Source organism: Denticeps clupeoides, chromosome 20 (genome assembly GCF_900700375.1).
Source record: "Denticeps clupeoides chromosome 20, fDenClu1.1, whole genome shotgun sequence".
Lineage (NCBI taxonomy): Eukaryota > Metazoa > Chordata > Actinopteri > Clupeiformes > Denticipitidae > Denticeps > Denticeps clupeoides.
In genome coordinates, this window is record NC_041726.1 from 3,514,410 (window position 1) to 3,526,422 (window position 12,013).

The following is a 12,013-nucleotide window of genomic DNA, read 5'->3' on the forward strand; positions in this document are numbered from 1 at the left end:
ACGGTGCACACAGTGAAATGTGTCCTCTGCATTTAACCCATCACCCTGAGTGAGCAGTGGGCACCATGAAAGGCGCCCGGGGAGCAGTGCCAGGACGTGCAGACCTTGTCCAAGATTTGTTTTTCTAATATATACAAGCCCGAGAGGTGTCTCGCGTTGATCGTTGGCCCAGTCGATCGCCTCCGGGAATTGTAAAAACTGCGGCCTTAGCGGCGCGCGTAAATTCTGGCGCGTCGGGGTATGTTAAAGCACGCCGGGCCCTGAGTTATTGTCCCCGCCAAGCGCTGCTCCACTGCCAGTGCGGCCGGTTGAAATAGTGCGTCGAGTAAAAAGAAAGTCCAGTAATTAACGTTCTCGGCGTATGCGCGTCAGAGGCGAGCTTTTGTTTTTAAACGCAGTCCGGAGGGTCCGTTAATTTATTAGCGCTGTCTCTCGCAGCCCTTTCCCCTGGCCAGACCTTTAAATAATGCATTTTCACCAGCAACTACATTACCCCCCCCATCTGCACTGTAGTCTTCCTCAGGACGTAGTTGCGTCGCTCGTTTTGCCAGCGATGGCACACACTTATGGCAGGATGCTGATCCTACTTTTTTTTTTTTTGGCCTTGCCATATGGAAATTGCAGAATGCATGTTCTATGAAAAACAATGGACTGTGGGACTTTTTTCTGCTCATGGTCACTTTTACATGCAAACAGTACATTTTTGAAGTATCAGCCCGAGAGGACGAGTCTTTTTTATTTTAATGTGATAAGAATAACAACAATAATAATGTATGTAGGTAGGTGTATATATTGTATAGGTGTATAAATATTATACTGAATAAGAAATATCATATATTGCCATTGTTGTACACATTGTCTTACCCTCATTACATTTACATTTACATTTATGGCATTTACCAGACGCCCTTATCCAGAGCGACTTACAATCAGTAGTTACAGGGACAGTCCCCCCCTGGAGACACTCAGGGTTAAGTGTCTTGCTCAGGGACACGATGGTAGTAAGTGGGATTTGAACCTGGGTCTTCTGGTTCATAGCGACTGTGTTACCCACTAGGCTACTACCACCTACCACTCATTAAAAGGCTTCCAAATTCAACTTACTTTTCAGCTCACAGTTCAGCAAAATTCGCTCTAGACCAAGACAATAGACGTATAATGAATGAATTATTAGGCCAATTTAGGTGAAACATCTTTTGCATTTGTTTTAATTGATTGACAGCCCTAATAAATATGATTTATTTTCCTCTCTGTTGCTTCATCATTCGGAAATAGCCCGCAATAGACTAACGCTGTAATAACACGTTTGTTCTCTGTCATAGGGACGGACCAGACCAGAGCTCTCCTCAGATCGGTCAGTTCAGCGGGAACACGGCGCTGGAGTCGGTCTACAGCACCTCCAACCAGATCCTCGTCAAGTTCCACAGCGACTTCAGCGGCAGCGGCTTCTTCGTCCTCAGTTACCATGGTGAGTCCCCCGTCCCGCTCGCCTCACGGCAGCCGTTCATTTTCATAATCAATTTAAGCTCCGCTACTGCGCCTACTGCTGTCCCCCCTTTGTCAGTGTTGTCATCGCCCGCCCCCCCCCCGCCGAAGCATTAGATGTGATTGTCATTGATTCTCGTTTTCTCAAACCTGAATAATGCGGCGACTCGCGCGTTCGCTAAAGAGAAATCGCTCTGTAAACATTCCTGCACGTCCATAAGCGCTCTGCAGATGAACGGTCTGGCCGCAGCCAGCGGTTACACCGGCCATGTCGACCCCGCCCCGTCGGCGTCCAGGCCTGCTCGTTCCCTCGCAGCTCCCGGGTTTATGATTGAGCTTCGTGCGCTTATCGATCCTCGCGCCACCTGCCACTAACCGGTCGTGGCACTCCGGTCCCTCGGGCCCCTCCGCCTGTGACACGGGCTTCGATTTCCGCAACTCTCGCGCCCGGGCATCCTGTTCGGCACTCGCAGCTCCCACATCTGCGAGCAGCTTCTGATGACGGTCCTTTCGCACGCAGGCCAGACTCCGAGGTGATAAAAGCCCCATTATTTATTTCAGCTCTCTCCGAGAGGACAGAGTCGAACCTGGAGGGATGTTAATCGCCTTCGAAGCTTCGCATCTTTAAAGTCTGACACGCGAACGCGTCGAAGGAAAGACACGTGACACCTTCATTTGCTCAGGCGCGGTGTGGAAAGCGAAGTTTTATCTCCGGTTCACGTTAAATGGGACACAAACGCAGACCTCCAACATTGGAAATATTCAGCACGACGGATGTATTTGTTCATATGATCGGATTATGGTGCGAGCACCGTCCCCACACACTGGTCCACAGGCGCCCACTGCTCACTCAGAGTGATGGGTTAAATGCAGAGGACAAATTTCACTGTGTGCACCATGTGCTGTGCTGCTGTGTATCACAAGTGACAATCACTTCACTTCACTTCACTTCACTCCAGCACTTTCACCTTCAATCACTCTGGACTCTTTGCACAAAATCACTTTGCACAAAATTTTTACTTTACTGCTCTTTTTTTTTTAAACATTGTCTTTCACTCCTTTGCACACCTTCACCCTACCAGTTACACATATTGTATGGTAAAGACGTAAAAGTGTAATATTTGGTTATGTTTGCAATATTTGCATATTGGTCTTCATTGTATACTTGCAACCTTTGCAATACTGTGGTCTGTAGCAGTCACAAAAAGCATTTCACTGCACATCATATCGTGTATGACTATACATGTGACAAATAAAATTTGAATTTGAATTTGCTTTTTGCTTGAACTCTCAGTTCTAAGTACAAATGTGACACAACGTGATTAAGATTTTGTGTCGTGATCACAACGATTAACCCAAATTCAACCAAACCCTGGGAATTCTGCGTCACCAAAATGTTAGCCAGACGTTTACTGAAATAAACGGAACCGTAAACGAAAAAACACTATTCGTAAACGCACACAGATTGGACAGATTTCTGCTATGTAAATCTAACATTTAACAGCTAAAGACAGTGGTGTTTCAGTCTTTCCGGAACAAGTTGCCTTTGAACCACAAGTCAACCCACACTGACCAGCATTGTGTTAAGGCTCTGGATAACGGGCGTCTGCTAAATGACGTTTCTGGTGACATACTACCCCCCCATTGGACGCCATTAAAATTCTCCAGGGGGCAAATTATTACAGGTCTTTATTACGCGCCTTTAATTGCTTTGTGGAGTTGAATGTGAGACCCGTGTGCGGACGCGGAGAACGTCACATGTCGAATAAGTGCCATTTTCAGTCTTCACTGAAACCTGCCGGGGTCCTTGGTGGCCTGGCGTAGCGAGAGGGACGGGTGGGTGGCAGAATGCTTTGCCCTCTCCCGTTCCAGCTATGTCGGAAAGTGGCTCGACCGGGCGCCGCGGCAGTCAACCAACGGCTCGTTTCGCCGAACTCCCATCACCCCCTCCTGCCAGTGTCATTGTTTTGAGCCTCACAGGGATTTGGGAAAAAAATCCCGCCATCCCTCAGCAGCTCCGCCAGAGCCGCACACTAAGTGGGCTTCAATAGTTAATTAGTGTTATTCCTGCTCCCTCGTCCGGAGCCAAAATCCCATCTTCAATTAGGCCGGCGAAGACAAAGCTGGCATCCTCCATCTCCGCCGTCATCTGTCTGAGAGACGGGATCATCGCCAGGAGGAGGGGAGCGCTCTTCCTCGTCTTAATCACTCAGAAGTCTTCTCAATTACGCTTTACATACATGCATTAAAAAAACAATCAAGGGTTCCTCCTCTCTCGCTGGAGTCCTCTGCGTCGTATTCATGAATTGTTGCTGTCAAAATAATTAACGCATCATAATCAATGCATTTACGGCATTCATCAGACGCCCTTATCCAGAGCGACTTACAGTCAGTAGTTACAGGGACAGTCCCCCCCCGGAGACACTCAGGGTTAAGTGTCCTGCTCAGGGACACGATGGTAGTAAGTGGGGTTTGAACCTGGGTCTTCTGGTTCATAGGCGAGTGTGTTACCCGCTAGGCTACTATCATTTTTTTTTGCCCGGTGCCTGCATGTACTCGGATGTTGTGGTGGTGTTGTTATTACGATGCGGCCTTCCGCTCCTTCGCTGTGGCGTTATGGAGTTTTATTCCTACGTAGAAGGAAGTTGTTTGGCCAAAACCTAGGTGCTGGGTCACCTCACTTCATTTTTCAAAGTCAAAGTAAACTTCATTGTCATCTCTTCTATATATTGTACAGATATACAGAGAGGAGAATACATGGCTCCAGTTTAAACATCTGTTTTCACTTGCTAAACCAAACCAAACTTAAAAAAAAAAAAAAAACTAGTTTAGATTGCATTTACATTTATGGCATTTATCAGACACCCTTATCCAGAGCGACTTACAATGAATAGTTACAGGGGACAGTCCCCCCTGGAGCAATTTAGGGTTAAGTGTCTTGCTCAGGGACACAATGGTAGTAAGTGGGATTTGAACCCGGGTCTTCTGGTTCATAGGCGAGTGTGTTACCCACTAGGCTACTACCACCCTAGATTGACTTGATATTGACTCTGTGTTACCTAGCGGCTAACGTTTTCGTCTCTTCCCCTCCCAGCCTACCAGCTGCGGGTCTGCCAGCCGCCTCCGGAGGTGCCCAGCGCAGACGTGCTAATGGAGGACAGCGAGTTCGAGATAGGTGAGCGTCCGCCGCGCCGGCTCACTGCGCCATTGCGCACCGACGGGGTTGAAGTGCTTTTCGCTGGCCTGTGGAAGAAAGCAACCGTCCCTCCGCAATCGCAGGCTCCGCCCTCTGATAATAAAACCGCGCGCTCATGTCTGAAGCAAGTGTCTCAAATGTAGACTTAAACATCAACGTTTCAGCCCCGTACTTCTCTGTCATGGCAGTGGTGGCCTAGCGGTTAAGGACGCGGCCCAGTAATCAGAAGGTTGCCGGTTCGAATCCAAAGCGACTTTTATCCAAAGTGACTTACAAGAGGAAGACACCAGGACAAATTTCACTGTGTGCACCGTGTGCTGTGCTGCAGTGTGACAGTCCCTTCACTTAAAATGTGAAACTTTAACCCCAACCTCATCCCCTCGCTGCTCCACACGGAGCCCGAGTCCCCCTCCCGGCACGCTGCGGCGCGTCCTCTTGTCCCGCTCCCGAACCCACTCACCCTCCTCCTCCCTCCCTCCCTCAGGCCAAGCGCCACCGGTCATCGTCCCCGACATTCTCTTATGATTCTCTTCTGTTAGCACTTTCGTTTTCGAATACCAGAGAGTGAGGATGGTAAACGGCCCACAGTTACAATGCGTAGAATTACTCAGGAGATGATTGTTAATATTCACAACTGCTGCGTTTTTGAATGCGGCGTAGTTATTATTCTTACGGCCAATGTGGCTCCTTTTTTTGTAATACAGGTTCATGATTCGTTATTCATAAAGCACTTTAACACTACAAAGGAGCTGACCAAAGTGCTGTACATTAAAATAAGAAATAAGTAAAATTACCAGGAACAGGACAGACATGGACGAAAACAGAATACAATAAAACATGCAGCAATTTGAATTAAACAAGGGGAACAACACAGAGAATATTTAACACAACTTCTTAAAAGAGTTTATATATAGACTGCATAAGAAGCCACATAAGACAACTGCATAAGAATACTGCGATACTTGGAATGGAAAATATTTTAAGGGGGGTCTAGACCGTGCTTGCAATAGAATACGGCAATATTTGAAATGGAAAATATATTTTTTCCATTTTTTCCAATGCAAAGTGCTTCAGATCAACGAAGCTGCATCTGAGTTCCTGCAAAGACCTTGCGTGAAACCAGGCTTGAAAAATGTTCATTATAAGACGGCATCTGTCTCGCTCACCCGTGCTCACGCGACCTCCTACTGTGGGCCATTTCTCACCGGCTTTCGGGGGGACGAGGCGCGACACTTTTTAACGCCGAGCCCCGCTGGCCGAGGGTGCCATTTGTAGTGAGACATCGGCCGCTGATATGATTGGCGGCGTAGAAAGTGGGCCATTGCGGTAACCGAGATGGATTCACCTTGCCCAGTAACCAGGAGCCGGCACCTCCAATCCATCATCTCTCTGATACTCCCGACTCTGCTGACACGGGAGTATTTTTAGATTGGCAGTATGGGCAGTGACCAAGAAGGTGATTCCAGCTATTAATTTCAACGCTTTTTCCACTAATTCTTTACCCCCGTGACAGCGGTCTCTGTGGCAACGGGGGCGCTAAACCGATCGACCTTAGACTGTAAAATACGGCTGAGCTCCCTCCCTGTGTCTCAATTAACCGATTCTCTCTCGCTCCGCTCTCTCGCAGGTGACATTATCCGGTACAAGTGTCACCCCGGCTTCACGTTGGTGGGCAGCGATATTTTGACCTGCCGGCTTGGGGAGAGGCTGCAGATGGATGGTCCTCCTCCCTCGTGCCAAGGTTCGCCCTCTTTTTTTTCTTCCTCCTGATGTCAAATCAAGTCAGTGGCTGTTAATGTGTAAGCACATGGGTGTCTCAAAAAACTGAAGGTGAACCGTTGGCACAAATGTGCCAAAGCCATATAGGAGAACTTTTTTTAAAAAAGTTAAACGCGACTGCAACAATGTTGCCACAATTGTTTGCATTGTTTCTATTACTTATATAACTGCTTGCATTGCAGTTAATAATCGCTTCTACTTAACTGCGTGCGTGGAGAATTGTGGCAAAAAGATGCATTTTCACTTGCATTTTCAGCTGAAAAACTCAAAGTGCTACATCGTACAAGCAAAAGTAACTAACATTTGAACCTAAATCAATCAAGAGCCGTGTATTGAAGTAAAAAGAAAGGTTTCTGCACAGTCCATAGACCGCGGCAAGTCAGGAGCAGCAGCACGGAAGCCCATAGTGCAGAGTTTTGTCCAACACCACCGTAGGTGAATTTTAGTTTTAATCCAAAATGGGAGAAGAGAAAGGAGAGTCAAAAAGTTTAAAAGTGCCAATATAACAGAATGCGAAAACCTTCCTGATCCATCACCCCATCCAATATAATGAGCTCAGCAATACAACCACAGCCACACCTCCATCCAGTTGTATATTCTGATTGTTCCGGGATCGTCCTGCTTACCATATCATACCATATTTATTCATAAAGCACTTTAACACTACAAAGGAGCTGACCAAAGTGCTGTGCATTAAAATAAAAAATAAGTTAAATTACCAGGAACAGGACAGACATGGACAAAAAGTTCATTAAAAATTAAGAACAAAAGAAAAACGGAATAAAATAAAATATGCAGCAATTTGAATAAAACACAGAGAATATTTAAGACAACTTATTAAAAGAGTTAAGAAAGGACTGAATAAGAACCCACATAAAACACTGCATGAGAATACCGTACAAGAACCACGTCACACTGGGTTAAAAGCCAGGGTGTAAAAGTGAGCCTGCCTGACACTGACTGGCAGGTCATTCTATAGACGTGGGGCGGCCACTGCATAGGCCCTGTCGCCTCTGTGCCTATAATGTGACCGAGGAACCGTCACTGAAGACCTGCTTGTTGATAGTGGCACCATTACGGCCACAAATTAAATGCAATATATAGAAAATTTGTTTTTTTTTCAGCGAGAGCAATCATAACGGGACTAACAGAACAAGACAGTACGTGCATGGCTAGTAGTAAATTTAAATAATTTTGGCTGCTACTGTCGGGGTTCGGCATAGCGATCTCAGCGAAACGTCATTTTTTATCACATGTATTTGTAGGACGACTGATCACCTGAAACGTCACGTGACAGTGATGGGAAGTCAGGAATAATGGCCGCGGCAGGTTGAGAGTAGTACAGATTCTACCTCCTTCTCATTTGCAAGTAGCCGTAGATATAATATAAACCTGTTCTTTCAGTCAGGTAGCACCTCAGTCTCGTTTAGCGACCTTTATCTTATTGCACTTAACGTCCCTTCCCCCCTCCGCCACATCTGTCCCCATCAGGCCCATTCCTGCTCTTTAGCATTTTCACTTTGGTGTTGTCAATGGGCCGAACAGCTGCCGCCATCCATCTTTTATGGATTCGTATTCTCCTTTTACTGTGAAAAGGCCGGGGAGTGACGGCCGGAGGCGGGGCGCTGTTTATATTTCAGGAGAACCTGCTGCAAATTGTAAAATGGCCCTTCGTCCACGGACCAGCCGAGTCATTAAAACTACGGGGCGTAAACACAGCAGGCGAAATCGGTGGCAGTCACGGGAAAGAAAGAAGTAAAAAATCTGGCAGAACATAGCATTGATTTTATCATCTCTGCCACCGCAAACGGAGCTGAAAAGCCGACCAAAGGAGGCGATAGAAGACGGGGAGTGGTAATGCAATCAGAGTCGTTGCAGGAAAAGGGCTGCGGGGACGGTTTAAACTTTAATCTGCTCCCTTTAGGTGAATTATTGATTTACGGGATGGGATTATTTTTTTTGTGCCCACAGTGCAGTGCCCGGCTCACGACGTCCGCTTCGACTCCACGGGCGTGATTTTGAGCCCCGGGTATCCCGACAGCTACCCCAACCTCCAGATGTGCTCCTGGAGCATTAACGTGGAGAAGGGATACAACATCACGCTGCACTTTGAGTACTTCCAGACCGAGAAAGACTTCGATGTCCTGGAGGTTTTTGACGGTACAGCGCTACCAAAGGCTCTGTGTAGCATCTCCTCACTTTCTTGCTGTTTTTTTTTTTTTGTTGTGCACATGTTGACTTGAGGAACATGCATACTTAAGCTCCAGCAGATCATTTATCTCCATTCTCCTTTTTTGCCGACTTTGTAAAAGAGGAAGTTCAACTTGAGATGATTGCTATCCAGATGGCGTATATATTTAATCCCGTGAAAGGGTCTGGAAAGTTTGAGTGAAGCCCTGGAGATTATGTCAGATGTACTTGCGTGTTGGAATAATCTTTATGGATGTTCACTGTCTTTCTCCGTCTTTCTCTGTCTCTCTCTCTCTCTCTCTCTCTCTCTCTCTCTCTCTCCCCCTTGTTCTTGCTGTGCAGGGCCCACCACCCATAGCCAGACCCTGGCCACTCTAAGCGGCGACATCTCTACGCCCTTCGAGGTCACCACTACGGGTCACCAGCTGTTGCTGCGCTGGACTGCCGACCATGGCACCAACAAGAGGGGGTTCCGCATCCGCTATGTCGGTGAGTATCAAAGTATGTATCCATTTAAATCACTCTTTTTCACTTTTGCACGCCTAATTCTTTGAAATTGCATGTGGCTGAGGGGGTGGAGGGGTGGAGAGTAGGGCTGGGCATTTTCATTACTCAAATTATATCAAATGTTGTACCCATAATACACAATTAGCCTTGACAAGGGAGACAAAAATGTAATGCATTGCTACAAATATACTGATGAATGTGTAAAGATATAAATAACACATAAAAATTCTTAACAATTTGAGAAAATATATAAAATACAGTGGATATAAGATTGTTTCATGCCCCTGTTAAAATGCCTATTTTGTGTTTTTGTGGAATTGTGGACCATAAGTTCCACCTTGGGCTCATCAGGTCTCAACATACTTTTGAGAGCCTCGATGGATTTTTTATTTGTTGGGGTGGGAGGGTATTAGCCAGACCTAGATGTGACAGTAGCCAAACCTGATAGGGTAGTAGCCTAGTGAGCTACTACCCTGTAATTACTAATTCTAAGTCACTCTGGATAAGGGCGTCTGATAAATGCCGTAAATGTAAAATGTCTGACTGGCTCCCTGTCAGACCTACTCCATAGTCCAGATATATGGAAAAATGACAGTACAGCCAGACATAAAATGCTTTAGTGGTGCTTTAAGTCCATCGTCAGCCTCCCTGATCAGTTTTTGCCTTGTCTATTTATCACTTTTGGAGGAACATATAGCTCTTTGCAGCATCACTATCTATCCAATGCTCTAAATGCATTCTTTAAATGGCAGGAAAAATCCTACTAGGACAGCTGAACTTTATTCTGATTTAATAAATCTTTTAAAGTCTTACCCAAGAAGACTGAATGCTGTAATTACATGAAAATGTGCTTTAATTATTAGTATAAGGGTGTGCACATTTGTACAACCAGCTCATTGTATTATTTTGTACCTCTTCCCCAGTAGTTTTGTTACATTTTGAATCAAATGGTACAAATTGTCACATAAAAGGAGGGGAAAGTTTAGAATGTTTTTTGATAATTTTTTTGTCACTAAAATCACAAAAACCTGGCATTTTAAGGGTTGTGAATGCACTGTACATGTTTGAAATGCGCATGTAAAAGAGCTGTAAAGTTTCTTTGTTTTTCTTTTTTTTTTTGAAAGACCCAGATTTATCCTGAAGTAGTAGATGTCGGGGCTAACATGTTTTTTTTAGCAATAAAATGTCAACGTGATTTTTTTGCTGATTATAAACAATATTCATATTTGTTTTACAAAATCAAACTAGGCTGTCATGTCCCATCGTTTCAATAAATTCTTGCTTCATTATAGGAAAGATTGTCATTGCTATTTTTTTATATTTTAAGCATTTTAGCCATTGCCCAGCCCTTGGGGGTAAGGAGTGCATTTTGCAGCTGGGGTTTAATAAAGGGAGCTTTTAATAAAGGGAGCTGCAGCATGCTTTGCAGCTGTTCTCAGCAAACCGCATGTGGGTTACTCCGGTTCAGGTTTTTAAATGTCAGAGTTTCGTAAAATCCAACGCAAGGGTGAAATAAGCGATTACGGAGGAGTCTCTTAGAGGCACGGCCAATGTTTTGGCGTGGAGGTCACGACCCTGCCATTACAGTACACATTAGCTCTGCCAGTCCTGATGTGTCTCAAATTGTCAGTCATGGTCTAGATATTTAAAACACATAGAGTATATCCCCTGTCATACCACTTCAGGTCTCTACAGCACTGTGTGTGTGTGTGTGTGTGTGTGTGTGTGTGTGTGTGTGTCTGACTCAGCATGTGTTTGCACTTAAGGGTCAGAACTGGTCAGCGGCGGTCAGTCGATGTGAAGAGACAGTATGAACGGGGTCAGTGTGTAGTCATCCCGGCGAGCGGCCGTCCCTGCCGGCTTACTGTCACACTATAGCAAGTGTCAGTTTCCGGGCAGGAGGCTGGTGACCTTTGACCTTTTTTCTGGAGTTGGCTAACAGTGTCTGGAGCAGTAATACAGATATTACAGAGCAGAACAGATAATACAGATCAATACTGCAATGTAGGTTTGGCAAGAACAGAACAAATGTCGACTATGAGGACAAACAACTGCACACAGGAATTTAATTTTTTCCAGCTTAAGCACACGTCTCTGAAACTTGAGGACAAAGAGGCTGTGAATGTGTGCGGGACAACAGCGAAAGAGAAAAGGCTTTAGCACAATGGGTCCTTGAGGGAAAAGCAATCACCTTTCTCTTTGTTTCGAGTGCTTGGAGAGCATTCAAAAGCTCGCCACTCGAATTAAGCACCCTGCCCGGTTTTCGACTAACAGAAGAACGGGATAGAATAGAACTGGACGCTCTAGAACCAGGAAAAGCCCCCCGACCCGTCTGCAGTATTCAAGCGTTTCATCCCGCCTCTTCACTAGATTATGCAATAAAGAGTGTTGTGATGTGCATACACTTTATTAGATCGCATAATTCTGCGGGCCTTATGACGGGGGGGTTCATTTGCACTCAGATTTCGGAGCAGATAACAGCCTCAGATGTTAAAGTATTCAAGAGAGTCCCTTTGAAGTGACACTTGCACATATCCTCTCCCGACCTGAACCCCCAAAAACTTCTCCAGCAGCTCTCCCTCTCCACGTAATTCCTTCAGCAGCAACTTGAACTGGGTTTCGGCAATGCTAGCATGCTATTTGTCCTTCGCAGCTATATAGCAAGGTCTCCAGAGGTCAGCACCCTCCTCACATGAAATAAAGCTCACCCCCCCCATGCATGCCGGCCTTATGAGGAAGGGGAAGTGTTGTCAGGAGCCGTTACATGTATGAACAGTTCTGCTCGGTGGTGCTTTCTCCTTGAAAGCCGCCGTGATGGACGGTGTAGTACGAGGTGAAAAGACAAATCAAGTTTTA

At 45.8% G+C, this 12,013-nt stretch overlaps 1 protein-coding gene across 1 annotated transcript in view; it reads left to right on the forward strand.

Moving 5' to 3' along the window:
- LOC114769910 (CUB and sushi domain-containing protein 3-like) overlaps positions 1-12,013 on the forward strand; it is a 324,749-nt gene that overhangs the window by 263,179 nt on the left and 49,557 nt on the right. Inside the window, 5 exon segments of the mRNA XM_028963275.1 lie at positions 1,323-1,468; positions 4,580-4,660; positions 6,309-6,422; positions 8,432-8,620; positions 8,993-9,139. Of these exon segments, the coding sequence (XP_028819108.1) occupies positions 1,323-1,468; positions 4,580-4,660; positions 6,309-6,422; positions 8,432-8,620; positions 8,993-9,139 (677 nt within the window).